The 26,968-nt window shown below is 47.9% G+C and overlaps 1 protein-coding gene across 1 annotated transcript in view; it reads right to left on the bottom strand.

The window, feature by feature from the left end:
• Window positions 1–24,804: 24,804 nt before the first annotated feature.
• Window positions 24,805–26,968, bottom strand: part of ARHGAP27 (Rho GTPase activating protein 27) — a 35,285-nt gene continuing 33,121 nt past the window's right edge. Inside the window, exons 15-17 of the mRNA XM_004374271.2 lie at window positions 26,823–26,957; window positions 26,551–26,656; window positions 24,805–26,443 (exon numbers count right to left, since the gene is read on the bottom strand). Of these exons, the coding sequence (XP_004374328.1) occupies window positions 26,266–26,443; window positions 26,551–26,656; window positions 26,823–26,957 (419 nt within the window). The 3' untranslated portion in view covers window positions 24,805–26,265. The remainder of the gene's footprint in view (window positions 26,444–26,550; window positions 26,657–26,822; window positions 26,958–26,968) is intronic.

Below are 26,968 nucleotides of genomic sequence, written 5' to 3'. Positions count from 1 at the left end.
TTCAGAAGTAGGTTGCCAGGTCTTTCTTCCTAGTCTGTCTTAGTCTGGAAATTCCATTGAAACTTGTTTAGCATCATAGCAACACCCAACCCTCCACTGACAGACTGCACTTCAGGTGCATTGGCAGAGAATTGAACCCGGGTCTCCTACGTGGAAGGCAAGAATTCTACCACTGAACCACCACTGCCCTCACCTGGGCTTTATTCTGCTCAAAATAGCACATTTGCTTTCCCGGGCTGGCTTTCAGTTCTTCCCCACTGACTGCCACCCTCACACTGTTTCTCCAGCCACTCCACCCTGTTATAAATTCAGCTTCCCAGATCTCTCGGGAAGGCCCAAAATTCCAACTCATGCTCTGAGGAAGGATTCTCAAGAAGCTGAAAACTGGACAAGCCAAAACCTTACCCATGCTGGGTCCTGTCCCTGTCCGTACGGAAGGATGTGTGTAGGGAGAAAGGCAAGAGAGCTGCCACGTTGTTAGGTGAAAGGGCTGTGGTAGGCAGAGGCAGCACCTTTACCCTTCTGTGCACCCTACAATGCTCCAAAGCCCCTTCAAAGAAAGGTATACATCAATGCTAGTTGCTGTAACAAGTAAACCCCCGAAGAAATTATGCGTATTTCTCATTCACGTACCTGTTCATAGCAGGTGTTCCTGGCTTGTAGGTGGTCTTCCTGCATGTGCTGATTTAGACACCAGGCTTTCTCCATCTTAAGACTCTATCATCCCCTGGTCATCTTCTACATCCATCTAGTAGATAGGAAAAGAGACCCCATAAAAGGCGCAACCACTTCTCAAAAGCTGTGGCCCAGGTGACACCTGCTGCTTTTGCTCACAGTCCATTGGCAAGAGCCTGTCACGGGGCCACACTTAGATGCAAAGGAGCCTGGGAAATATGCTCCTGGCTTGGCAGCTGCTTCCTGGTGACAACTCGACACTGGAAAGGGGAGCTCGAATTTTGTTGTCCCTGTCACTGCGGTCCCGCTGCATTTCTAATCAGTCTTGTGACCATTCTTTGTAAACTGTAGATGGCTGTTCAGATGCAAGGGGCTGTCCCCCACCCCATATCCAACACAAGTATCTCACTGTCTCCTCTGTCTCTGAAGTTGATCAGGTCATTCTCCAGCCTCTCCCACCTCATTCAGCCAACCCACGTTCTCCTCCTTCTAGACACTTGCCTAAATCTGACCTCTTCTAAGAAGCCTTCCAGGGATCTTAATATCCACAGTGAAGACTTCCATTGTCTGGACCCTGGTTGCCTTAAATAAAAGCAGGAGCAGTGTTTGGGGGCAGACCTCCCCCTCTCTCATTCATATGCTAATGTCTAGAGTTCCTTCAACTGAGGACCAAGACTTTCTCCCCACAATCAGCGTTGAGGTTTCAGACACACATGGGAGGAGGTGGGGGTAGATATTCTCACACATGTAAGAGTGGCTGGCTCATAGCAGGTCCTTCTAAAGGGGAGGGAGGGAGAGCAAAGGGACCTGGGAAGGAGTAGAAAAGGCAGTTGGCTATAGAAAGCAAGGCCACAGACCTAACACAAGCTCTGCTGATGTCTCAGTTACGTTTTTTAATCATATGATGTCTCAGCTATGTTTTTCAACTTTTTCTAAACAAACTGGGGCTGATCAAATAGTGTTCATGTATTAGATGCTTATCATGTGCCAGGCACTGCTAATCTGATTATCTTCCCAACAACCTAATGAGGTAAGGACTTTTATTTTTATCCCCATTTTACAGAAGAGGAAAGAGGCTCAGAGAAATTAAGTAACTTTCATATGAAACCAAAACTAGTTGCTGTTGACTCAGTTCCAACTCATGGCGACCCATGTGTGTCAGAGTAGAACTGTGTTTCATAGGGTTTTCAATGGCTGATTTTTCAGAAGTAGATGCCAGGCTTTTTTTTTTTTTTTTTTGAGATTTCTCTGAGTGGACTCGAACTTCTAAACTTTGAGTTAGCAGCTGAGTGCATTAACTGTTTGCACCACCCAGGGACTCCAACTTTCACGTAGGTAGTAATTAGAAGAGCTTGGGTTTAAACCTAGGTATCCAGCCTCAAAGTCTATTTCCTTTGTGCCTCTGTTTCCCTCTTCCCTTCTTCCCTGTGCTCCTGCACACTTCCTAGCCTTCCATGCAGTCAGGTTAAGGCCTTGTGACTAGCTCTGACCAATAGGCCATGAATGGAAGTGACTTGTGTCATTTTTTGGACCAAATCATTTCAGATCTGGTATCCAACTCCCCTGTCGTCTTTTCTAGAGAGGCGATGGTTTGAAATGCTGGAGCCACTAGATGGAATCAGCCTGGATCACTGGGTCATGGCACAAAGGAAAACTGCCCTGAGAAGTTGCCCAACATGCAGCAGCTTTGTGTGAATGAGAAATACACCATTGTTATGTTAATCCATTGAGATTTAGAGGTTGATTTGTTACTACAGCATACCATAACTTCTCCTGACTAATATATCAGAGCAGGACACCAGATACGTTGATGTTCTACCTAGTTAGTTACCGACAAACTAGTGTCCCTCAGACACTTTGCTGTGTAAATTATAGAGGGCTCCAGAATAAGAATGGGGCTGAGGTGACTGTCCAAAAAGCAAGCTGCCAGAGCTGATGGGAGAATATTGAGGGTTCTCCCAATTGCCCTGGGCAGCAGAGTCACCGGGCCTGGTCATGTTTCAGTTCCTCCTCTGTCCTGCATCAGGCTTTCTCCCTCAAAGCTGCTCCCTTTGGCACAGCCCCTCTATCTCCACCCCCAGCAGACTGCTTCCAGAAGCTAAGGCCCAGACGCCACTACTGGCCCCTCTCCAGATGCTGGCCAAAGTGTCTGGAAGTTTCCCCGTGCTTTGCATTGTCTTTCAGATATGTCCCTGGAGACCCTGAGCTCTTCCAATTGGGGCAGTCACTGCTTTCTGGCCTCTGCTGACTCTGGAGCCATCAGCTGGGTGTGGCGGGCAGGAAGCTCAGGCCAGGGCTGCCCACTGCCAGGTCAGTTCTCACAGCAGGACTGGGAAGAAGACGGAGGCTCTCAGGGCCCTGGGCTGGCTGGCTCCTGGCTAGAGCAGGGACAAGCAGGACAGTAAGAGTGTTCACTTTTCATCCAGATGGTTCTGCAAACACTCATGGAACATCTCTGAGTGCCTGTCCCTGTGCTTGGTGCTGTGGAAGCACAAAGGCAAATAAGTCATGGCCTTTGCCTGCCAGAAGCTGCCATCCTATAGGCTCGAATGGACATAGCCACAGAAGAACAGAGCACAAAGGACTGTACCAGTCAGGGATTTTTCAGTTGTAGGTAACAGAAACCCAGGGCCAGGGTAAGACCTCTAGAGAGGAAAGATTGTGTACTTCTCACTTGTGAAAGTAATTCAGATTCAAATACTATGTTTTCAAATGAATATATACATACATATATTAACCCGTTGCCACTGAGTTGATTTTGACTCATAGCGACCCTGTAGGACAGAGTATAACTGCCCCATAAGGTTTCCAAGGAGCATCTGATTCGAACTGTCGACCTTTTGGTTAGTAGCCATAGGTCTTAACCACTGCACCACCAGGGCTCCCTCTATCTCTCTCTGCATATATGTATGTGCGTGTGTGTGTGTGTGTGTGTGTGTATGTGTGTATATATATATATATGTATGTATACATATATATATATGCCAAAGTTAAGATTGTCTCTTTAGATTTTCTGATTGTGAAATTCTAAATAAGTTTATCAAACCTGAGCTCTTTTCTTTTTTCTTCTTTTTATTTTTGTTGGTCCCCTATTTAGCTGGTGCCCTGAACCCACGTTTTCAGTTATTCAACACTGAACCAATCTCCAAAAGGGAATATTCTGGTCCCATGACTGAAAAGACTCCAGCTTCAGGCATGGTTAGATCCATGTCCTTACAATAGGTGGTTTATAATCTGTCTTTTGCCATCTTCTGGCTCTGATTTTCTCTGTTTTGGCTTCATTCTCGGGGAGGCTCATACTTCTTGGACTAGGTCCTATGCATATCAATCCCGGCTGAAAGAATGCGCGCATCTCCTGGCTTGGCCAACAGTGTCCTAATTTAACTCTGGCTCTGACTGGCTCACAGGTCCATTCCTGAACCAATCCCTGTAGTGATGCTCTGACCTCTAGGCCTATGTCACTGGTGCCTCTCTAGATCCTGGGATGGAATCAGCTTTGTCTGGACCATATGATGGAAGGTAGGAAACAGATGGTTTACCAAGGCCAACTGGGGTGCTACGATCAGAAAAAGGGGATGGATATTAGGTAGGGTGACCAATGCCTACTGAGGGTAGGATAATGGAATGCAAACTCAGAGAGGTACAAAGCAAGGACTGTGGGAATTCAGAGGAGGGAGATGTCATTCTGGCTAAGGGAATCAAGAAATGCTTCGTGAATGGAAACAACCTAACTGCCCATCAACAGATGAATGGATAAACAAACTATGGTACATACACACAGTGGAACACTATGTAACAACAGAGAACAATGATGAATCTGTGAAACATCTCACAACGTAGATGAATCTGGAGGCCATTATGCTGAGTGAAATAAACCAACCACAAAAGGACAAATACTGTATGAGATCACTATTATAAAAACACGTTAAGATGTTTCCATACAGAAAGAAACAATCTTTAATAGTTACGAGGGAGGGGAAAGATGGGGAGAGAAAAACATTAACCAGATAGGAGATAAATGGTAACTTTGGTGAAGGGTAAGACAGTACACAATACTGGGGAAGTCAGCACAACCTGACTAGGGCAAAGTTATAGAAGCTTCACAGACACATCTAAACTCCCTGAGTGACCAAGTTACTGAGCTGAGGGCTGGGGACCATGGTCTCAGGGAACATCTAGCTCAATGGGCATAGCATAGTCTGTAAACAAAATGTTCTACATCTGACTGTGGTGAGTAGTGTCTGGGGTCTTAAAAGCTTGCAAGCAGCCATCTAAGAGATGTCTATCAGTCCCATCCCAGCTGGAGCAAAGGAGTATAAAGAAGACCAAAGACACAAAGGAAAGATTAGTCCAAAAGACTAATGGACCACAACTATCACAACCTCCACCAGACTGATCCCAGAACAACTAGATGGTGTCAGTTACCACCACCGACTGCTCTTGCAGGGATCACGATAAAGGGTTGTGAACAGAACTGGAGAAAAATGTAGAACAAAATTCAAATCCAAACAGACACACACACAGACACACACAGACACACACAGACACACACACACACACACACACACACAAAAGACCAGGCTTGCTGGTCTGACAGAGACTGGAGAAACCTTGAGAGTACGGGCCCCAGACACCCTTTTAACTCAGTACTGAAATCACTCCTGAAGTTCACCATTCAGTCAAAGATTAGATAGGTCTATAGGGCCAGCAATAACACACGTGAAGAATGTATTTCATAGTTCAATCATGTAAAAGAGACTAATGGGCACACCAGGCCGAAAGCAAAGATGAGAAGGCAGGAAGGGACAGGAAAACTGGACGAATGGAAACAGGGAACCCAAGGTGGTGAAGGGGAGAGTGCTGACACATTGCGGGATTGGCAACCCAGGTCACAAAACAAGCTATGTATTAACTGTTTAATGAGAAACTAATTTGCTCTGTAAACTTTCACCTAAAGTACAATAAAAAAAAAAAAAAAAAGAAAGAAAGAAAGAAATGCTTCATGGAGGAGGATGCACGTGGGTTGAGCCTTGAAGGATGACAAGGGTTTTTATGGTTGGATCTTGGGGGATGCAAAGGGAAAAACCCAGAGGCAAGTACATAACATGCTCTGAGAAATGAGGCCTGTTTGGAGCAGGGTGCTCCTAACTGATCAGAAAGGAGCAAGGCTGAAGCCAGATGAGGGAAGGCCTTGAATGCCCGCTAAGGAGCATGGATTGAATTTGGGAGGCATGCATGGATGGTTCTGGAGCCAAGGATGGGATCGTCAGATCTGAGCTCTTGGGAGCTGATATTACCTGCCACAGGGACCTTGACCTGCTGCCCCTACCCTACTCTCCTTCCCTGGGACCCACTTGTCCCTTGGATGGCCCTCTGGGTGCCCACAGATTCCTTTTCCTTGGTTCTGTTCAGACAAGGCTGGAGTTTTCTAGTAGGAATGCTTACTCAGAGACAGGGAAAGTGAAACTACAAAGTGTGATTACAGAGCTTAGCTTTCTCCTGCCCAAGGACCAAAAGCCTGAGTACCCCCAACATACCTCCTACTCCGGGCTTAACCTTTCCTCCCTACCCTGTTATTGAGCCTGAGGCTGAGGTGGAGGGTGGGTAGCACTACCAGCAGTGTGAGGCCCTCGTGCCCCCCCAGAGCCCATTTCCTGCCCTTACCCCTGCCCTGCCCTGAATAGTACTTGCTTTGCAGCTGCCCCTCCTGAGGGTAGGTGGGATACCCTCAGTTCTTGCCCCTCAAATTACCCCCCTGACCCCAGGGCCACGCTACCCTTGTGATCACCCTCGTTGCACTGCCAGGAGGTCTCTGTGGCCTCTGGAAGCCCTGTGCCTGCCCCAACTTCAAGCAACAAAGTGAAAGACGGCCTTGAAAAAGTTTCATTTCCCACAGGCTATGGTGGCTACAATCTGGGCAGCAAGTTCTGACATCCCTAACCCTCCCTCACCAGCTCCTTGCAAAAACTTGAGGGGTTTAACCTGTGGCCCATCCAGGCTGTCTGAGTGCAGGACCTTCATCCTCCTTTTGCCCTGGAGTGACATATTGATTCAGGCCCCCAGCCTGGGAGGTTGGGCTCCCTGAGCATAAACACCCTCGGCCCCCTAAGACTCCCCATCCAGCCCAGTGGTCCCTGGTCCTCTGCATGCCCAGGCTGGGATGTCCACGATGGACAGGACAGTGCTTTCACCTTCTTAGCATGTATTCTCACTGTCCCCTCTCCATGTCCACAACCATTGTCTTGGTGGAGGCCCTTCCCTCTCTCTCCTGGCAGCCTGGCACCATGTGAAGTTCTGTGGCCTAAGGTCTAGACTCTGCCGCCAGACCTCCTAGGTTCCCCTTCTGATGCCACCACTCCAACCTGTGTGTGGCAGTTTTCAAACATGCCCACACATCCTTTGTCCTTCATCAAGAAGTGGGCCCATGTCCTCTCTCCTTGAATCTAGGCCAACCTTATAGAGTACAGTGACAATAGGGTATGGCAGAAATGATGTTATGTGACTTCCAAGAAGTCAATTCAGCTTCCTTCTAGTTCCCTTGGGATACTCACTTTTGGAGCTCTGAGCTTCCAGGTAAACAGTGCCAGGCCACCATGCTGTGAGGAAATTGACATGTGTACATGTCTGACCAGTAACCCAACTGAGGTCTCTACCAACAGCCAGCATCAACTGCAGACAGTGAGAGGAGCTCGCTTAGAAATGGATGGGGCAGAGGTACCCGCCACCGATGCTGGGAACTCTTTGGTCAGGACCCACTAAGGGGTGGAATCTTGACTGGTCCCAAATCTGGCTTGCAGGCCCAGAAGCTCAATGTTGTCAAGGTCCCCAGAGATAGAGAGGCTCAGATGGCCAGACTCCCCTGACCTGGGCTTAAAGTAATGAAAGAGACCCTGGCCCCAGCCTTTGAGCCAGCATCCTCCCTCTCCATGGGTTCCAGCCCAGACAGAGTGGTCTCATGGGCAGTGGGTTGGAAAGGGACCAGTGGTCTGGGATGTGAAAGCACACCAGCTCTCTAACTTATGTTTTCTTTCTTTTGTTTATTTTTCAGCTCTCTCCCTAGTACAATGTGAGCTCCGTGAAGGCAGGGATGTTTGTGTTGTAATCTGCTGTATCCCCAGCACTTAGAACAGTACCTGGCACATAGCAGGTGCTTAATAAACATTCATCAGATAAATGGATGGATGGATGGAGTGACCATGACTATAAGGGGCCAGACCTGCTATAGAGTGGGTTGTTGTGAGGATGACATAAGAGAGTGGAATCCACATTTAGTGCTCATGTTTGGCACATCTAAATGCTTAAGTGGGGATTGCTGGGATTGTTACCACTATTGGTTGTTGTGGGGTCCCTGGTTGAGCAGCCTCAGACCAGAAAGAGAAATTCAGGCTTCCTGACACTCCTTGGTCCAGGCTCCATGAAGACTCTCATCCTTCAGAGACCCTCCAAAGCAGGTGAACCCTATGTGCACCCCAGCTGCAGCCCTGGAACACAGATCACTTGTTGGTCTGTGAAATCCCAAGGTTTGGGGACTGGGCTTCGCCCCTTCCTTGTATCCCAGGGTGTAGCCCCACTTCTGCCCGGTGCTATGGAATGGATCACTAGGGGACTGAGTTAGTCACAGCCTCCCTTGAGATCACTTGATACCTTCCAACCCATCAGACTTTGTCCTGAAACATCACGGCCTCCTCCATCACTGTAAGCAAACTGCTCTGTAACAGACAAGATGGCAGACACCAGGGCCCATTTCTTCTCATTTCCTCCCAGAGGTGGTGGGGGTCCCATGCTAAGGCCCTGAGCCCAGCCTGTCAGGATCAAGGTGGCATATTGAGGGGGCCCCACCTGCACACACGGATTAGGTAGCTGTGGCCTTCTGGGAGGGACCTGCTGTCTCCACAGCAAACACAACAGAGAGACTGTGGTGATCCTTGTGGCTAATCGGGTGCCCCAGCTCCCCACTAACCCTCCTCATGGTCGAAGAGTAGTTTCTGTGTCGTTAGGCAGTGCCTCTCTGGTGCTCACAGAGATTATCTGCAAGGGAGCAGAGATGATGCATAGGAGTTATGCCTTTCTTTCTTGCACCTCGCTCTACACAGAGTGAGGGAGGGCGTGGGTTGGGGAGACTAGTCCTGCTGGACTGGAAAGAAAGTTAGGCTGAAAGCTTCAGTTCTGGCAGTTTGTGGGTTTGAGGCAGCTCTAGAAAAAGTAGTTAACCTATGGGGGACTCCTCATCCTCCTTGGGACCCTCCTCCTTCCACAGTGTCCTCTGCCACCCACCATCTATGATCTCTACTTCTCTTACCCTACTCACCCCACACAGCTGGCCCATTCCTCTACCTCAGTCAGTTGGGAAGTCTGTCAAGTGTGGCCTCAGCTGGGCCCACCTCCCTGTCCAACCTTTCTCTCTGGACTTCCTCTACAGCCTTTTCTGGAGGCTTTAGGATTCTCAGAAATCTCTGGTGGTGTAAATTGTTAACATGCTTGTCTGCTGGTTGGAGTCCACCCAGAATTGCCTCAGAAGAAAAGTCTGGTGATCTACTTCCAAAAAAATCGGCCATTGAAAACTTTATGGAGCACAGTTCTACTCTGAATCAACTCAACAGTAACTGGTTGGGGTGCTCAGGGTGTCCCCTCGCCTCTGGCCCTGACAAAGACACTATTTCCCAGAAGCCCTTTTAAGAGGAAGCATTTCAGGGTCTGGAAGTAGAGGTGGATATCTTCATTGTTCCCTATGCAGCTTCCAAGCCTTTCCCCCCTCCCTCCTCCTCCAAACCGCCCTGCTCCTTTGAGTGCACACCAACCAGATTTGCCCCCTCATGCCCTTGCCTAGGCTGGCAGCCACAACCTCCCAGCCACTCCCCCTCATTGTGCAAATGCTTTAACTCCCGCCTCACTGCCTGCCATCCACCCCTGGCCTTGCTCTTGATGACTCCAATGTCCACAGGGATTCTCTGTCAGCATCTTGACCTCCTCCCCTCCAAATATCAGTTTCTCTACTCTTTCTCAGTCGCCCACTAACAGTACCATCCCCTGAATTTCCGCCCTAAATAGGCTCCCCACCAACCCTCCTCAGCATTGGATACCCACCCTCTGGGAAGGAAATGAGAAGAAACTGGCTCTGTGATCTGCCATCTTGGCTGTTACAGAGCAACAGTCCTTACAGTATGCTTTCAGCGCACATTCTTCTGAAATCCCCATCCAGTGACTGAACATCACCCCTCCCCTTTAGTGTTCCCTCCTTCCCACCTTGGAGTCCATGGTCTGTCATTTTAATTATTTCCTCGAGATGACCCCAACTCTCTTGTTCCCTGTTTCTGTTGTCATCCTAGTCTTGTAGCACCTAACCATAGCTTATATGGCAGCCAACTCTCCACTTGCCCCTGGCCCACACCAGAGAAGCAGGAAGTTGCTGAAACAATCTCAATGCCTGGGTACACCTTAACCTCCAACGGGCACATAGCACTGCCTGGAAACTGTTTCATTTTCCCCATGTGACTGAGACAGAACTGATCAGGTATGAGAAGAAAGGGGAGGAAGGATGAAAGAAGGACTTAGAAATTTCTGGCTGAAGCAACAAGGTGTGTGGTAGTGTCATTTTCTGAGACTGGGAAAGATGGGGGAGAAACAGGTTTGGAAGGAAAACTAAAGGTTCCAGCAGTTGATTCCGACAGTTTTACCTCCTACATAGAACTTAAACTAATGCAGTTTTTTTCCATCTCCACTGCCTCCTGTTGGCCCACGGGTGTAGTTAAAACATCCAGCAGAATGATTGGCTTACCTCCTTCAACCTTTTAATGGATTCACCTCTCACTGTAGAATTAATCCAAATGTCTATGAGCTTTGTGCAATCTGGCCGCTGGTTTCCTCTTCTACCTCACCACTTCCATGCCCACTCCACTCCCATGGAACATTCCAGTTCTCCAGCTATACCTGGTCACCTTCCTTCTGTTCCTCCAATGCCCGGGGCACGGTCCCACCTCATCGCCTTTGCACTTCCCGTGCATTCTGCCTGTTGTGCTTTCTCCACGGTTGGTGCCTTCTTGATGTCACCTTCTCAGAGAGACTTCCCTGACCACCTATCCAGTGTGGCCCCACCAGGCCACCCCTCCGCAGCCAAACCCGGTCACATCACAACTCTTTTTGTTATTTTTTCCCATAGGTCATATAATCTAATATTATCTTGTGATTTGTTTAAGAGTTTATTCTCTTTCTTTAACGAGATGGAAAAACTCATCATTAACTTTACATGGAAAGGGAAGAGGCCCTGGATAAGTGAAGTATTATTAAAGAAGAAGAACAAAGCAGAAGGCCTCCAACTACCTGACCTCAGAACCTGCTATACAGCTACGGTAGTCAAAACAGCCTGGTACTGGTACAATGACAGACACATTACCAATGGAACAGAATTGAGAACCCAGATGTAAATCCATCTACCTATGGCCGCCTGATCTTTGACAAAGGCCCAAATTCCGTTAAATGGGGAAAAGACAGTCTTTTTAACAAATCCTGGAAAACTGGATGTCCATCTGTAAAAAAAATGAAACAGGACTCATACCTCACGCCATACACAAAAACTAATTCAAAATGGATCAAAGATCTAAATATAAAACCAGAAACTATAAAGATCATGGAAGAAAAAACAGGATCAACACTAGGGGGGCCCTAATATACGGCATAAATAGGATACAAACCATAATTAACACTACACAAACACCAGAAGATAAGCTACATAACCGGGATCTTCTAAAAATTAAACACTTAGGCTCATCAAAAAACTTCACCAAAGAGTGAAAAGAGAACCTACAGACTGGGAAAAAAAAATTTGGCTATGACATATCCGACAAAGGTCTAATCTCTAAAATCTATAGGAAAATCCAACACCTCTACAATAAAAAGATAAATAATCCAATTAAAAAATGGGCAAAAGATATGAACAGACACTTCACCAGAGAAGACTTTAAGGTGGCTAATAGACACATGAGAAATGCCTGAGATCACTAGCCATTAGAGAAATGAAAATCAAAACTACGACGAGATACCTTCTCACCCTGACATTACAGGCACATACACACACCCACACACACACAAACAAAAAGAAAATAGAAAATAACAAATGTTAGAGAGGTTGCAGGGAGTTTGGAACTCTTATGCACTGCTGGTGGGAATGTAAAGTGGTACAACAATTTTGGAAAATGATATTACGCTTTCTTAAAAAGCTAGAAATATGAATACCATACGATCCAGCAATCCCACTCCTAGAAATCCAGCAATCCCACTCCTAGGAATATATCCTAGAGAAATAAGAGCTGTCACGCAAATAGACATATGCACACCCATGTTCATTGCAGCATTATTCACAACAGCAAAAAGATGGAAACAACCTAAGTGCCCATCAACAGATAAATGGATAAACTATGGTACATACAATGGAATACTACACAACAATAAAAAACAATGATGAATCTGTGAAACATCTCATAACATGGAGGAATCTGGAGGGCATTGTGCTGACTGAAATAAGTCAATCACAAAAGGACAAATACTGTATGAGACCACTATTATAAAAACTCAAGGAAAGGTTTACACACAGAAAGAAACAATCTTTGATGATTATGAGGGAGGGGAGGGATGGGAAGGGAAAAACACTAACTAGACAATAGATAAGTGGTAACTTTGGTGAAGGGTAAGACAGTACACAATACTAGGGAAGTCAGCACAGCTTGACAAAGGCAAAGTCACAGAAGCTTAACAGACACATCCGAACTCTCTGAGGGACCGAGTTACTGGGCAGAGGGCTAGGGACCATGGTCTTGGGGGACATTTAGCTCATTTGACATAACATAGTCTATGAAGAAAATGTTCTACATTCTACTTTGGTGAGTAAGCATCTGGGGCCTTAAAAGCTTTTGAGTGGCCATCTAAGATATGTCTACTGGTCCCACCCCATCTGGAGCAAGGGAGAATGAAGAAAACCAAAGACACAAGGGAAAAATTAGTCCAAAGGACTAATGGAGCACAACTACCACGGCCTCTACCAGACTGAGTCAGCACAACTAGATGGTGCCCAGCTACCACCACCAACTGTTCTGACAGGAATCACAATACAGTGTCCCAGACAGAGCTGGAGAAAAATGTAGAACAATATTTAAACTCACAAAAAAACAGACCAGACTTACTGGTCTGACAGGGACTGGAGAAACTCCAAGAGCATGGCCCTTGGATACTCTTAACTCAGTACTGAAATCACTCCTGAGATTTGCCCTTCAGCCAAAGATTAGACAGGCCTATAAAACAAACAATAACACATGTAGTTCAACTATGTATACAAGACTAAATGGGCACATCAGCCCAGGGGCAAGGACGAGAAGGCAGGAGGAGACAGGAAAGCTGGACAAATGGAAATGAGGAACCCAAGGTCAAGAAAGGGAGAGTGTTGACATGTCATAGGGCTAGCAACAAATGTCATAAAACTATATGTGTATTAATTGTTTAATGAAAAACTAATTTGCTCTGTAAACTTTCACCTAAAGCACACACACACAAAATTTATTCTCGCTGCCTGCCGTATGAGTTCCTGATGAACAGGGCCTTGTTCACCTTGCTCACTTTACATTCCTAGCACCTGAAACAGCATCTGGCACATACTAAGCATTGAATAAGTATTTGTTAAATGTATGAATAAATGAGTGGATGAATGGGTGGATGGATGGATGAATGGATGAATGAATGAATGAATGGACAGATGGATAAACGGATGGATGGATGGATGCCTTTCTCCAGGATGGCTGTGGGGATAAAGTGTGATACTAGATATGGAAAAACACACTAGAAATTGGCCCATGCTGCCATATAATAGGTACTCAGTAAGTGCTGCTGAATGAAATCATGCCACTTGAGGCAGGACTGAGGATATGAAGGAAGTGTAGACAAAGTGCCAGGGGGCAGTGGGGCCTCATAGGAGGGATGTAGGCTCTAACAGGACTAAGAAGTGGGCCTGCTTATGAGGACATCCCTGACCAGCCTTGCTCACCTTGCTGCACCCCAGCTGCATCCCATCCCCCTCATGCATCCTGCTGTTTCCTACCTCCAGGCCTTTGTTCACAGGTACCTCCCTCTCTCCTAGAATGCCTTCAGAATGGCCAGCTTCCAATCCTTGCTCCCAATGTAGCTCAGCTCTTACCCAGTTCATTCACAAATGTTGATGGAACACCTACTCTGTGCCCTTCACTATCCCAGGCTTTGGGGAAACAGCTGAGGACAAGGCATGAGATCTCTGCCCTCATGGGGCTTACATTCTACTAAGCAAGGCAGAGAGCAAAATGACCAGGAATCAAAACATTAACCTCCTCCAGGAAGCTTTCTCTAACCAGCCCCAGATCTGGTGCCTCTTCTCTGAGCTCCCACAGGTCCCTGTACCCCACTGTCTTCCCACTACACTCAACACTCTGTATTGTGAATTTCTGATATAGAAAAGCAAAGATCCCAGTCTTTTCCACCTTTTATCCCAACCAGCACAGGGGCCAGCACTTAGTGGGTACTGTGTACCTGTGAGTTGAATTCCATAAGGCTGAGAAGGTGAAGCACACCAGGGGGCCAGCATGGGCAAAGTTATGGTGACGTGTAAGTGCGTGCATATTTGGGAAGAGCACAGGGTGCAGGGGAGTGGGGTAAAGTGGAAGGCTATTCGGAGCCAGATCTTGGAGAGCAGCACAGGTTTCAAACAGGGTTCTCTAGTACCTCTCTTGCTAAGGGTATATGACTCGATTTATCCAACCACGAAGGGCCTCGGACTCAGTCACATGCGAAATCACACACGAACAAGTTGCTCCCATCCTTCCCCCGGCCTTGCTGATGACCTGTTAATGTTAAAAACAAAGCGTCGCCCTCTTTTGCAGCCGGTGCCTGGCTTAGGGAACCAGCTGCGCTAGCAGGAGGTGAAGTAGAAGTTCTCATGGGTGACCTATCCATATAGGGTGATAAAGGGAACTGGGATGACTTGGGGACATCCCTAACCTTTGAGGCTGACGTCATGGTGATAACCACTTGCCCACAACACATCTCGTGGTGCCAGTTCTCCATAAAGGTGGACAAGGTCCTAAAAGTAGGTCTACGTGGCTGATGTTCTTATGCGCACGCAGAAGGAACCAGGCCTTCCCAGAAGCTACAGAGAAATTAGAATCATTTGAAGAGCCGTTCACTCTTTCATTCAGCATATGTATATTGAGAGTCTCCTACTATGAGCCAAGTACAACGCCAGCCACTAAGGACTAGCAGATGATATAAATAGTCAAAATGGGATGCGATTAGTACTGGATATGTGTGTGTTCATGGGCGGGGGGCACGGAGGAGTCGGGATTTAGCTCACCTGGGGAGACACATCACATAGGAGATGGTGCTTGAGCTGGGCCTTGAACGACAGATCGGGTGATCACTAGATGGACGGGCATTCCAGGGGAACAGCATGCACGGACACTTGGGGTGGGAGAAGGTGTGAAACAGCAGGGTTTGTTCAGGGAGCGGGCTTGGCTCCCTGGGCTTGGCTCCATTTATGGCACCAACCCTGAGTGCCCAGCGTGGGGCCACTTCATCCTACTGATCAAGACAATTGCCCTCTGAGGTGATTTGTAGATGAGGAAGCTGGTAGTCAGAGAGGCTAAGTAACCTGTCTAAAGTCCCACAGTCAGTGTTGGAGCTCAAATTCAAACTCAGGTTCCTCTAACTCCCAAATCTGTGCTGGTAACCACCACACTGAACTCCCCCATAACATGTTGCAGGACCTAACGAGCCAGCGAGGGTGGTTTGGACTTGACCTTAGAGTTCCCAAAATGCTTGGCATTTATACTCCACCTTCAAGAGAACTGTCATTTCCTCAAACTTTCATTTTCTTAATGTTTGTCTTTAAATGGAGCCCTGGTGGAACAGTAGTTAAGAACTATGGCTGTTAACCAAAAAGATCGGCAGTTCGAATCTACCAGCTGCTCCTTGGAAACCCTATGGAGCAGTTCTACTCTACCCTGTAGGGTCGCTATGCGTCTGAATCGACTCGATGGCAACGGGTTTGGTTTTTTGGTTTTGGTTTTGTCTTAAAATAAATGAACTTTTTAAAAGCTTAAGTATCTTTTCTCTTGACGTATAACGTATATATGAATAAGTATACAAATCAAGTAATTTTCACAAACCAAAGACTCGTGTAACCGGCGCCCAAGTCAAAAACAGTATTATGAGCCCCTCGGCAGCCCCTCTTGTGCCCCTATCCAGACACAACCCCCAGGGGAACCGCTGTCTGAGTTTTAGCAGCATTTATGAGTTTGCCGCTTTTGAACTGTATAAATGGAACCACAAAAAATGTTTGTTTGTTTTTTTAACTGTGACTAGAAAAACCAGGGTGTGGCCTGCAGTATGATGGATCGTTTTTATATGGCCTTTCTCATCATGGTCTTGTAACTCCCACCAAACGATTGGTGGGATGGTAAAATAAGGTGCTTGAGGCCCACAAAGAGGATTGGGAAGCTCGCTACTATAAAGTGCATGGAAACCTTGCAGGGGTGGTACCATGCAAATACAGTGAACGGAATCCTACTGAGAGGATTGGTCAGTTTTGCCATCCTGCTAGGCTTAAAGGGAGAAACAGAGAGAGAGGTAGGAGCTGTACCTGTAACACAGAAGACAGCGAGAGACAGCAGGGCAGCAGTAGCAAGCGTGATAGTGGCGCCAGACGGCAGGAACCAGGAGACAGGTGAGAGATAGAGCTAGGAACTTTGTACCGCTTGCCCAAGCAGGGCAGAGGCCGAGGGCCAGAGAGAGGCCTGCCTGTGGGCACGGCTGAGAAGAAGCTATCCTGATCAAAGAACTGTATCCTGAGTCATTTCTGATTCTGAGGTTGTACCCTGTTACTTCCCTAATAAACCCCATAACTGTGGGGAAAAAAATGTTCTTTTTTGTTTCTGGCTTGTTTTGTTCAACATTTGTATAGTTTAATGAATTTATTCTCATTTTTGTACAGATAGTATTCCATTATCTGAATACACCACAATGTATTTATCCATTCTACTGCTGATGGACATACCGATTGTTTTCAGTTTTTCGCTATTATGAGTAAAGCTGCTATGAACATTCTTGGTGCCTGAATTTGGTGGACACATGTACTCATTTCTGATGGAATTATACGTAGGAGATGAATTCCTGGGTCATAGTGTGTAAGTAACTTCAGTTTCATTAGATGTGACTACTTTTCCAAAGTAGTTGTTACAATGAGAATGAATGTAATAATTCTAATCGCTCCACATCTTTGCCAACATTTGGTACTGTCAGTCCTTTTCATTTCAGCCGTGGTGGGTGTACAGTGGTATCACATTGTGGTGTAATTTATATTTTCCTGATGACTAATGAAGGACGACCCTCAATGAGATGGATTGACCCAGCAGCTGCAACAATGGGCTCAAGCAGAACAGCAGTCAAGAACTCAAACAACATATCACATTGGGCAAATCTGCTGCAAAAGACCTTCTTTAAAGTGTTAAAAAGCAAAGATGTCACTTTGAGGACTAAGGTGCACCTGACCCAAGCCATGGTGTTTTCAGTCTCCTCAGACGCATATGAAAGCTGGACAATGAATGAGGAAGACCGAAGAAGAATCAATGCCTTTGAATTATGGTGGTGGTGAGGAATAGTGAATGTATCATGGACTGCCAGAAGAACCAACAAGTCTGTCTTGGAAGAAATCAGCCAGAGTGCTCCTTGGAAGCAAGGATGGCGAGACTTTGTCTCAAGTACTTTGGACATGTTATCAGGAGGGACTAGTCCCTGGAAAAGGATATCATGCTTGGTAGAGGGTCAGCGAAAAAAAGGAAGATCCTAAACAAGATGGATTAACACAGTGGCTGCAACAATGGGCCCAAGCATAACAATGATTGTGAGGATGGTGCAGGACCGGGCAATAGTTTGTTCTGTTGTACATGGGGTCGCTATGAGTCAGAACCGACTCAATGGCACCTAACAACAACAATGAAGTTGAGCCCTTTTCATGTGTTTTTTGGCCATTTACGTATACTATTTTGTGAAGTGTTCCTTTAAATCTTTTGCCCATTTTTCTATTTGATTTTTTAAAATTTCTATTGTTTTTTATTATTGATATGTAGGAGTTCTTTATACATTCTGCAGATGAGTCCTTCAATGAATAAAATAAATTTATTTTATGGTACATTACTGTAATTAGAAAACCAATATCATGCCATACACTGACAAGATTTCTACTCTGATGGAGCTTAAGGCTTGTGGGAAAGACAAAGACAAGCAAGCAAAGAGTAAGCGGTGGGAGGTGTTCATGGGGCTGAGGAGTCTGGGCTACGGGATAGACTTGGGGCCTATCAGAGTAAGGACAGCCTATCACAGTAAGGACAGCAGTTAAAGCTGTCAGGGTAGGTGAGCTTGCCTAGAGAAAGGGGTAGAGTGAGCTAAGCAGAGGAGAAGATGACAGCATTTAGAGGCAGTCGGGGAAGGAATGTGGCAAAGAAAACCACCAAGGGGTAATCGGAGGAGGAGGGCAGGAGCCAGTCACAGCAAGGGAGTTTCAAAGTATGTCAACTGATGCATTCATTCATTTATTCACTCAAACTTTATTTGGCCCCTTCCCTGTGCCAGGCTTCAGGAAATCACAGATGAAGTGGTCTCTGTTCTGCTCCCTGGGGGAAACGAGTGTGTAGACTACCAACCATTAGACAAGGCCACACCGATAAAGATTCTATTAAGTTAGTACACACAGCGTATGCTGTTGGAGCACAGAGAATGGGAACTCGCATTTTTTGAACACCTACTATGTGTGGGGCATTGGGAAAGGCTACATGGGGAAGTGTGTAGGGAGGGAGAGTTGGGACAAGGGCAGTTGAGATGGAGGGAACAGCTTGGGCAAGGGCGTGGAGGTGTGAATATGTCGGACTGTGAGGTATCCAGGGAGCCTGGGCGTTAATATGAGAGCAGGTGGCGCAACTCAGAGGACAAGGCCCTGGGCAGGGGTTAAGATCATGCAGAGAGCAGGTGAATTCTGAAGGCGATGGAGATGTCATCAGCTTTCAAGGCGAGTGCCTACTGCTCAGCAGCCTGCCAACAAGTCAACAGGAGCCAGAGCTGCGTGGATTCGGAGGCCCCGGAACGCTGCGCGGGGCTTCCCCTCCCGGCTCTGCAGCGGTTAGCAGGCGTCAGCGCACAGTGAGTCTCCCAGCTCCAGCTTTCCAAATGCGGCATCCATACAGCCGAGAGCATGCTGGGTAAGGCCCCCATTAGAGGGGCGGGAAGGCTTCTTCTTGCAGGGAGGGGAGTGAGGGATAGAGCAAAGGGACAAAGGGGGATAACACATGCTCTGGGGTATTGGAGGCGGTTTCTTGGGAGAAGTAGGGATGAGGGAAACCGAGGGCAGTTGTTGGGGTTGGGGAAAGGTGGACGGAGCAGAGGGGCTGAGGCCCAGTCTTGCCATCTGGGCTCAGTTACCTTCTGAGGGGGCGTCCGGGGCTGACCAAGGGCCAGAGGCCGCCCCCTCTGCCCAACCTAGCCCACCTCCTCGGGGTCCGGGCCTCACCTTGCCTCCTCCTCCTCCAGTCACATCATCAGTCTGTCCTCCCAGCCTCCGAACTGGACTGAAACCTGGAGACTGGGGTCCAGATGGGGACAAGACTCCAGGGTTCTCTTGCCCGCAGGCACAGTAGCCTAAAACTCCCCCTAACCCTTCATGGCGGTTACTGCTAGGAATTAGTTTGGGCAAAAGGCCTCTGGCGCCCCCTACTGGCAGCTCGGCTTTGAGACGCCCAGTCCTTGGGTCTCTGCTGCAGGCCCTGACGCACAGGGCCTGAAAACATCTAGGGCCAGTTTGAGGATGCAGGGCGGTGGTATGGAGCCCGGCCAGGGCCAAGTCTCGCTGTGATAATTACCTGGACTCCACCAGCTTCTTAACTGCTCTCCCTCCCTCCACCCTTCATCCACAGATAGGTAAATCTCTTTAAAAGCATACCTGTGGAATACTTCTCTGCATTAACAAGTAATGAACTATTGATACTGACAACGATTTGGATCTTAAGGGCATTATGCACAAAAAACCAATCTGAAAAGGTTACATACTGTATGACTCCATCTATATAACATTCTCGAAATGACAAAATCATAGAGATGAAGAACAGATAAGCTTGTCAGGGATTAGGGCAGGGGAGGGAGGGGCATTGTAAGGGATTTCCTCTGTGATGATGGAACAATTCTTTATCTCGATTGTGGTGGTGTTTATTCTGAATTTATACATGTGATAAAATGTCATGAAATTATACATAAAGACATATAAAAATGATGAGTGCATGCAAAAAAATGATGAAACCAAGTAAGGTCTGTAAAAAAAACAAAACCATTGCCGTCAAGTTGATTCCTACTGCCTGGTAGTGTTTCCAAGGCGGTAAATCTTTACAGAAGCAGATTGCCACATCTTTCTTCCGAGGAGCAGCTGGTAGATTCAAACCAACAACCTTTTGGTTAGCAGTCGAGCACTTTAACCACTGCACCACCAGGGATTCTTTGTAAGGTTTGTGTTGTTGTTGTTGTTAGGTGCCATCGAGTTGGTTCTGACTTATAGTGACCCTGTGTACAACAGAACAAAACTCTGCCCTGTCCTGCACCATCCTCACAATCATTATGCTTGAGCCCATTGTTGCAGCCACTGTGTCAATCCATCTTGTTAAGAGTCTTCTTCCTCTTTTTCGCTGACCCTCTACTTTACCAAGCATGATATCATTTTCCAGGCACTAGCCCCTCCTGATAACATGTCCAAAGTACGTGAGATGAAGTCTCACCATCTTTGCTTCTAATGAGCATTCTGGCTGTACTTCTTCCAAGACAGATATGTTCGTTCTTCTGGCAATCCATGGTGTATTCAATATTCTTTGCCAACACCATAATTCAAAGGCATCAATTCTTCTTCAGTCTTTCTTATTCATTGTCCAGCTTTCACATGCATTTGAGGTGATTGAAAACACCATGGCTTGGGTCAGGTGCACCTTAGTCCTTAAAGTGACATCTTTCCTTTTTAACACTTTAAAGAGGTCTTTTGCAGCAGCTTTGCCCAGTGCAATGCGTCCTTTGATTTCTTGACTGCTGCTTCCATGGCTGTTGATTATGGATCCAAGTAAAATGAAGTCCTTGACAACTTCAGTCTTTTCTCTGTTTATCATGATGTTGCTTACTGGTCCAATTGTGAGGATTTTTGTTTTCTTTATGTTGAGGTGTAATCCATACTGAAGGCTGTAGTCTTTGATCTTCATCAGTAAGTGCTTCAAGTCCTCTTCACTTTCAGCAAGCAAAGTTGTGTCATCTGCATATCGCAGGTTGTTAATGAGTCTTCCTCCAATCCTGATGCCACATTCTTCTTCATATAGTCCAGCGTCTCGGGTTATTTGCTCAGCATACAGATTGAATAAGTATGGTGAAAGGATACAACCCTGACACACACCTTTCTTGACTTTCAACCATGCAGTATCCCCTCGTTCTGTTCGAACGACTGCCTTTTGATCTATGTACAGGTTCCTCATGAGCACAATTAAATCTTCTGGAATTCCCATTCTTCAAAATGTTATCCATAATTTGTTATGATCCACACAGTCGAATGCCTTTGCATAGTCAATAAAACACAGGTGAACATCTGTCTGGTATTCTCTGCTTTCAGCTATGATCCATCTGACATCAGCAATGATATCCTTTGTTCCATGTCCTCTTCTGAATCTGGCTTGAATTTCTGGCAGTTCCGTGTTGATGTACTGCAGCAACTGCTTTTGAATGATCTTCAGCAAAATTTTACTTGTGTGTGATATTAATATTGTTCAATAATCTCCACATTCGGTTGGATCACCTTTTTTTTGGAATGGATACAAATATGAATCTCTTCCAGTTGGTTGGCCAAGTAGCTGTCTTCTAAATTTCTTGGCACAGATGAGTGAACACCTCCAGCACTGCGTCTGTTTGTTGAAATATCTCAAATGGTATTCTGTCAATTCCTGGAGCCTTCTTTTTCAGCCAATGCCTTCAGTGCAGCTTGGACCTCTTCCTTCAGTACCATCGATTCTTGATCATATGCTACCTCCTGAAATGGCTGAATGTCGACCAATTCTTCTTGGTACAGTGACGTTGTGTATTCCTTCCATCTTCTTTTGATGCTTCCTGCGTCATTTAGTATTTTCCCTGTAGAATCCTTCAATATTGCAACTCGAGGCTTGAATGTTTTCTTCAATTCTTCAGTTTGAGAAATGCCAAGCGTTTTCTTCCCTTTTGGTTTTCTATCTCTAGGTCTTTGCACATTTCATTATAATACTTTACTTTGTCTTCTCACGCTGCCCTTTGAAATCTTCTGTTCAGCTCTTTTACTTCATTATTTCTTCCTTTCACTTTAGCTGCTCTACATTCAAGGGCAAATTTCAGATTCTCTTCTGACATCCGTTTTGGTCTTTTCTGTCTTTTTAATGACCTCTTGCTTTCTTCATGTATGATGTCCTTCCACAACTCATCTGGTCTTCAGTCATTAGTGCTCAGTGCGTCAAATCTATTCTTGAGATGGTCTCTAAATTCAGGTGGGATATACTCAAGGTCGTACTTTGGCTCTCGAGGATTTGTTCTAATTTTCTTCAACTTCAACTTGCATGTGAGCAATTGATGGTCTGTTCCACAGTCAGCCCTTGGCCTTGTTCTGACTGATGATATTGAGCTTTCCCATCTTCTTCTTCGACAGATGTAGTATGTTTGATTCCTGTGTAATTCCATCTGGCAAAGTCCACGTGTATAGTTGCCATTTATGTTGTTGAAAGAAGGTATTTGCAATGAATAAGTTGTTAGGCTTGCAAAATTCTGTCATGCGATCACCGGTGTCGTTTTTATCACCAGGGCCGTATTTTCCAACTACCAATCCTCTTCTTTGCTTCCAACTTTTGCATTCCAGTCACCAGTAATTAATACACCTTGACTGCATGTTTGATCTATTTGAGACTGCAGAAGTTGGTAAAAATCTTCAATATTTTCATCTTTGGCCTTAGGGGTTGGTGCATAAATTTGAATAATAGTCAGTAGCAACATAGGATGAACACTCGCTCTTGGAGAACATGGGAGGCTGAACCTCGCAGCCTCTATTCTACCTGGCAGGGCCTCTCCTTAACCCCAGTAAGCATCTCCTCCTGTCTGGCCTGAAGGGGGCGCCCTTCTACCTCTGCTGCTCTGACCGGAAATGAACAAAGCATCCTTCCCTATAGCACTGCGGGAACTCAGGCCAGGGTCTTAAAAAAAGGCTGCCCTAGAGCTCTGGGAAACCAAAGGGTCACAGGCCCAATGTTCTGTGCCACCCACCAAGCAATGTGTTTGCAACCTGGGAGCTCTTTGAGGCTGAGTCCCCAGAGTGGATGAGTGCCTTCAGGGAGAGTGGAGGGGACAGAGCAATGGGCTGAGGGCAGAACCCTGGGGACCTGACCAATTTACAGGGTGGGCAGAAGAAGGGGAGCTGAGAGAGGGAAGGATGGCGTGCTGGGAGAAGACCCACGTTGCTGCGGACAGAGGAACAGTGTGTCTCAAGGAAAGCAATAGGGCCGTCCGCGTGTCCACGTGCATGAAGCTTGGGCATGTCTACCGGATTTAGCAACCAAGTGAGCACCCTGACCTTCGAGAGAGCACCAGGCTGCAGGAGAAGTGAGTGCTACCTGCTGAGCAGGGCCAGAGTGGGCAGAGGGCCCTGGATGACGGCCCTCATCAACTGTGCTCCTGTCACTAATTTTTAAGCCCATCCTTCAACCAGATGGAGCTTCAGGAGGGCAGATACTATTTCTAAATATGTGTCCCCAGACAATCCATTTAAAACACACTCACTGCACACTTCCTGTGTGCACCATGCACTGTGCTCAGTGTTGAGGATATATGGTGGGGTGCACAGTGGGCCCTCGGACTGCACGAATGAAGCTCTAAGCCAGGCTCTGCCCCCAACCTGCCAGTTAGGACATCGTCTCTCTAGGAGTTTCTTCACTGGTGGTGGGCGATTTCTGAAGCTCCTCCTGGTGACAAAATGTAATGACTCTGGAACTTCTCTGCCTGCTGCTATGTTATTTTCCCACCTAGGCCCTTGACAGGGTCAGAAGCCTGGGATGGGGGTGGGGGTCAGATAGGGGAGCTGATCATTCCTAAGACCTCTCTGCTCAGGGATCCTCCTGCCTGTTGTCCTCGGTAACCCAATGTCCTTGGCCACTGACCTCCACTCAGTGTGTGCCACAAGGCCCTGCATGCAGTGTACCCTACCAGCCCCTCCAGCATCACCTCACACCTGTACCTACTGGCTTTCTGGGCTCCGGTCACGATGGTCTTCTCTCGGTTTTATTCTCCCCAAAAGCCTTCTTGCCTCAGAGCCTTTGCATGTGCAGTTCCCTCTGCTTAGATGCCCTTCCCTTGACTCAATGCCTGGCTGACTCCTTCATTCTTTAGTGCTTAGCCCTAACAAGGCTTCTGGGGAGACATGTCAGGTCCCTGGGGACCAGTCACACGCCAGTGACACACCTTCAAAGCACCCTGTACATCTTCCTAGCTTTTGTCACAAATGTAGTTAGCCAAGTAATCAGTTGTTTGGTGTCTGTCCAGTTCCACCAGGGGTGAGAGGGGGCCCCCCGCCCTGGGTCCCCTACTTTTGAAAGTTCTACTCTGGACCCTCTGTTTGCACCCTGCCCCCCCCCCACCCCCCGCAACGAGGTGAATCTATGGGACCCTCCTAAAGCCTGAGCCCTTCCCTTTAGACCATGCTCTGGATACCTGGGACCCTAGAAATTCCCTGTCCAAATGACCCCACCAACTGCCCCAGGTCCAGTCTCTCAAGAGTGGACTCTGACAGCAGTGGTTGCAGGGAGTGTGGGCAGTTTGCACATGTGGACTAGTGTCCACGTGTGTGCTCAGACCGCTCCTTGGGACAGAATGGCTCTAAGCGTGGGAAGAAGAGGGGGCAGGCCAAGGGCCAGCTCTGCCTGCACCATCACATACAGGCATAGAATTTGGAAGAACCAAAGAAGTTTAAATTAGAACCTTCCAGGTCATGGTGGAAGTATATTAGTCAAAGTAAGAGAATAGCACACATTTTATTTAACAGCTGGATTTATGATTTTTAAATATTTAGACATATGGTATGAGGCCTCCATTTGTACTCTGGCCTTGGCCCTGCTGGAATGAGGGGTGGGTGTGGGTCAGCCTCACCTGCTGGACCATAAGCTCCCCCAGAGCAGGCAGCATGTGCAGTGTCTCTACCCCAGAGCACAGCACCTGGCACAGAAGAGCAGACAATAAATACTGGCTGTGAGAAATGATAATCCAAGGAAGATGCTTGGCATGGTACAAATGTCCGATAAATATGAGCTTTGTCAAATACATGAACGAGTAGGTGGGGCTGGGGGGCCAAGACCCATAAACTGAGGTGGCTTGTGTGTGTGAGGACGGAGGGAGGCTGCTGATCCCAGGGCTCACACGTCCTTTCCTGAGGTCCGTGCCCTGCAGGCCTCTCCCAGCTCTTCATGGCAAAGTGGGCACCAAGAAGTCATACTTGCCAGCTGGGGCACTGAGAGAGGATGGGGGCTCCTGCTCCTGTCAGTGCTACTTCCTCTCCCCCCAGAAAAAAACAAAACTGTTGGGTCATGTTCTCCCTTTGCCTTCAGGGACCGCCCCCCCCCCACCCAGACAGATGCCACCGGCGCAGTTTCTTTGCTTTGCCCACAATCCCATGCTGGGGCTGGGGGGTGGGTGAGGGCATTGATTTCACCCTCCTAGGAGGCTGTGCTCTAGTATGGGAGGAGCCTGAGCTGGGGAGTCAGACCAGCCACTGGACCCTTCACAAGTCAAATTTGCCTCTGCAAGCCCCAGTTTCCTCATCTGTAAAATGGAGTTGTGTGCAGAAATGGTGCATGTCAAGTATCAGGTAGAAGGCACACATTTAGTGAATCGGAGGAACCCCTGCAGAACATGTGGAGGATGGGTCAGGGAGGGCAGAGGTGAGAAACTCTAAAGCAGCAGATGAAAATGGTCCACAGCCAGCTTGCAAGAGGGCTGCTGCTGGAGCTTCATCCCTGAGGCCTGGAGAAAGGCAGGTTCAGCTGCCCACACTGGAGGCCTGGTCAGTCCCATTTCCGCAGCAGGGAAGTTGTGGGTTGCTGCTTCATGACCCACAGTGCCACACACAGAGCTGGGGTCTCCGTGAAGGCCTTGACCAGGTGAAGGCCTGAGGGAGCCAGGAAGCCACTCACCCAAATTCCTCTCTCCCGGTATGGACGCGTCCCAGAAAACAAACAACCCCCACACGCATTCTCTCTCAGGCACAGTAGGAGGCGCTGTAGTAAAAAAACTGAACCTAACCCGAAAACAGGACATGGAGAGAAAAATCACATTTTGCAAACTGCCCACCAGGGGTCACCATATCCTCAGAACCGACGGGTGCAGAATTCACGCCGGCCTGCACGGGAGCGGAGGGTCTCAAAGAGTTCAGCTTCCTGGCCTCCAGCTGCCCGGCTTCTATGACAGAACCACAGTCTCCGCTCCAGCAGCGGGGTGACGGGGAGGGGGCCGTGGTCAGTGCGGCCCGAAGATGTATGAGCACTGCTGCAGGATGAGCTCCACCACCTGGTTCTGGAACACCATAGTCATCGGCATGCTGATCTCCTCCGTCTGGGGCCGCAGCAGCGTGGGCCCGAACACGATGGCCACACTCTGGACTGACATGCGGTTCTGCTCCCCGTGCTCGATCACCCTGCAGGGGTTGAGGGTGGGGTGGAATCGAGGCCCTGAGTTGGGGGGAGGTGTGCGGGACTCCTGCCAGGCCCCACCTCCCCGTTCCTGCGCAGCGCTCCCGCTCACCGGCACAGGTGCTGGAAGAGAAGCCGTAGCGTGTAGTGGTTGGGGGTCGGCAGCGAGCACACCAGGTCACGCACACAGCGGCTGCGCTGGGCCTGGTCCTGCAGCTCTGGGGAAAGAAAGCGTCAGATCGGGGAGGCAGAGGGGGGATCAGGGAGGTGAGCAGGTTCATCCAGGCAGTAGTAGCCCAGGGGGCGGGGGCTGACAGCCAGGGGAGTTCCGAGGTAGGTTGGCTCCATCCCACCCCAGCCGCCCCACCTCCCCCAGGTGCTCACTGATGGCCGCGATGAACTTGCAAAAGTGTGAGAAGGGGAAGAGGGGCTCCGGCAGCTCTCGGAAGAAGAGCTTCAGGGCGCCGGTGATAACGTGGACGTCCTCCCAGCGCCCGTCGTCCAGGTCCAGACGCTCATCTGTGGCGGGG

The sequence above is a fragment of the Trichechus manatus genome, unplaced genomic scaffold (assembly GCF_000243295.1).
Source record: "Trichechus manatus latirostris isolate Lorelei unplaced genomic scaffold, TriManLat1.0 scaffold00028, whole genome shotgun sequence".
Taxonomy (NCBI): domain Eukaryota; kingdom Metazoa; phylum Chordata; class Mammalia; order Sirenia; family Trichechidae; genus Trichechus; species Trichechus manatus.
This window is presented reverse-complemented; position numbering and strand designations above follow the sequence as displayed.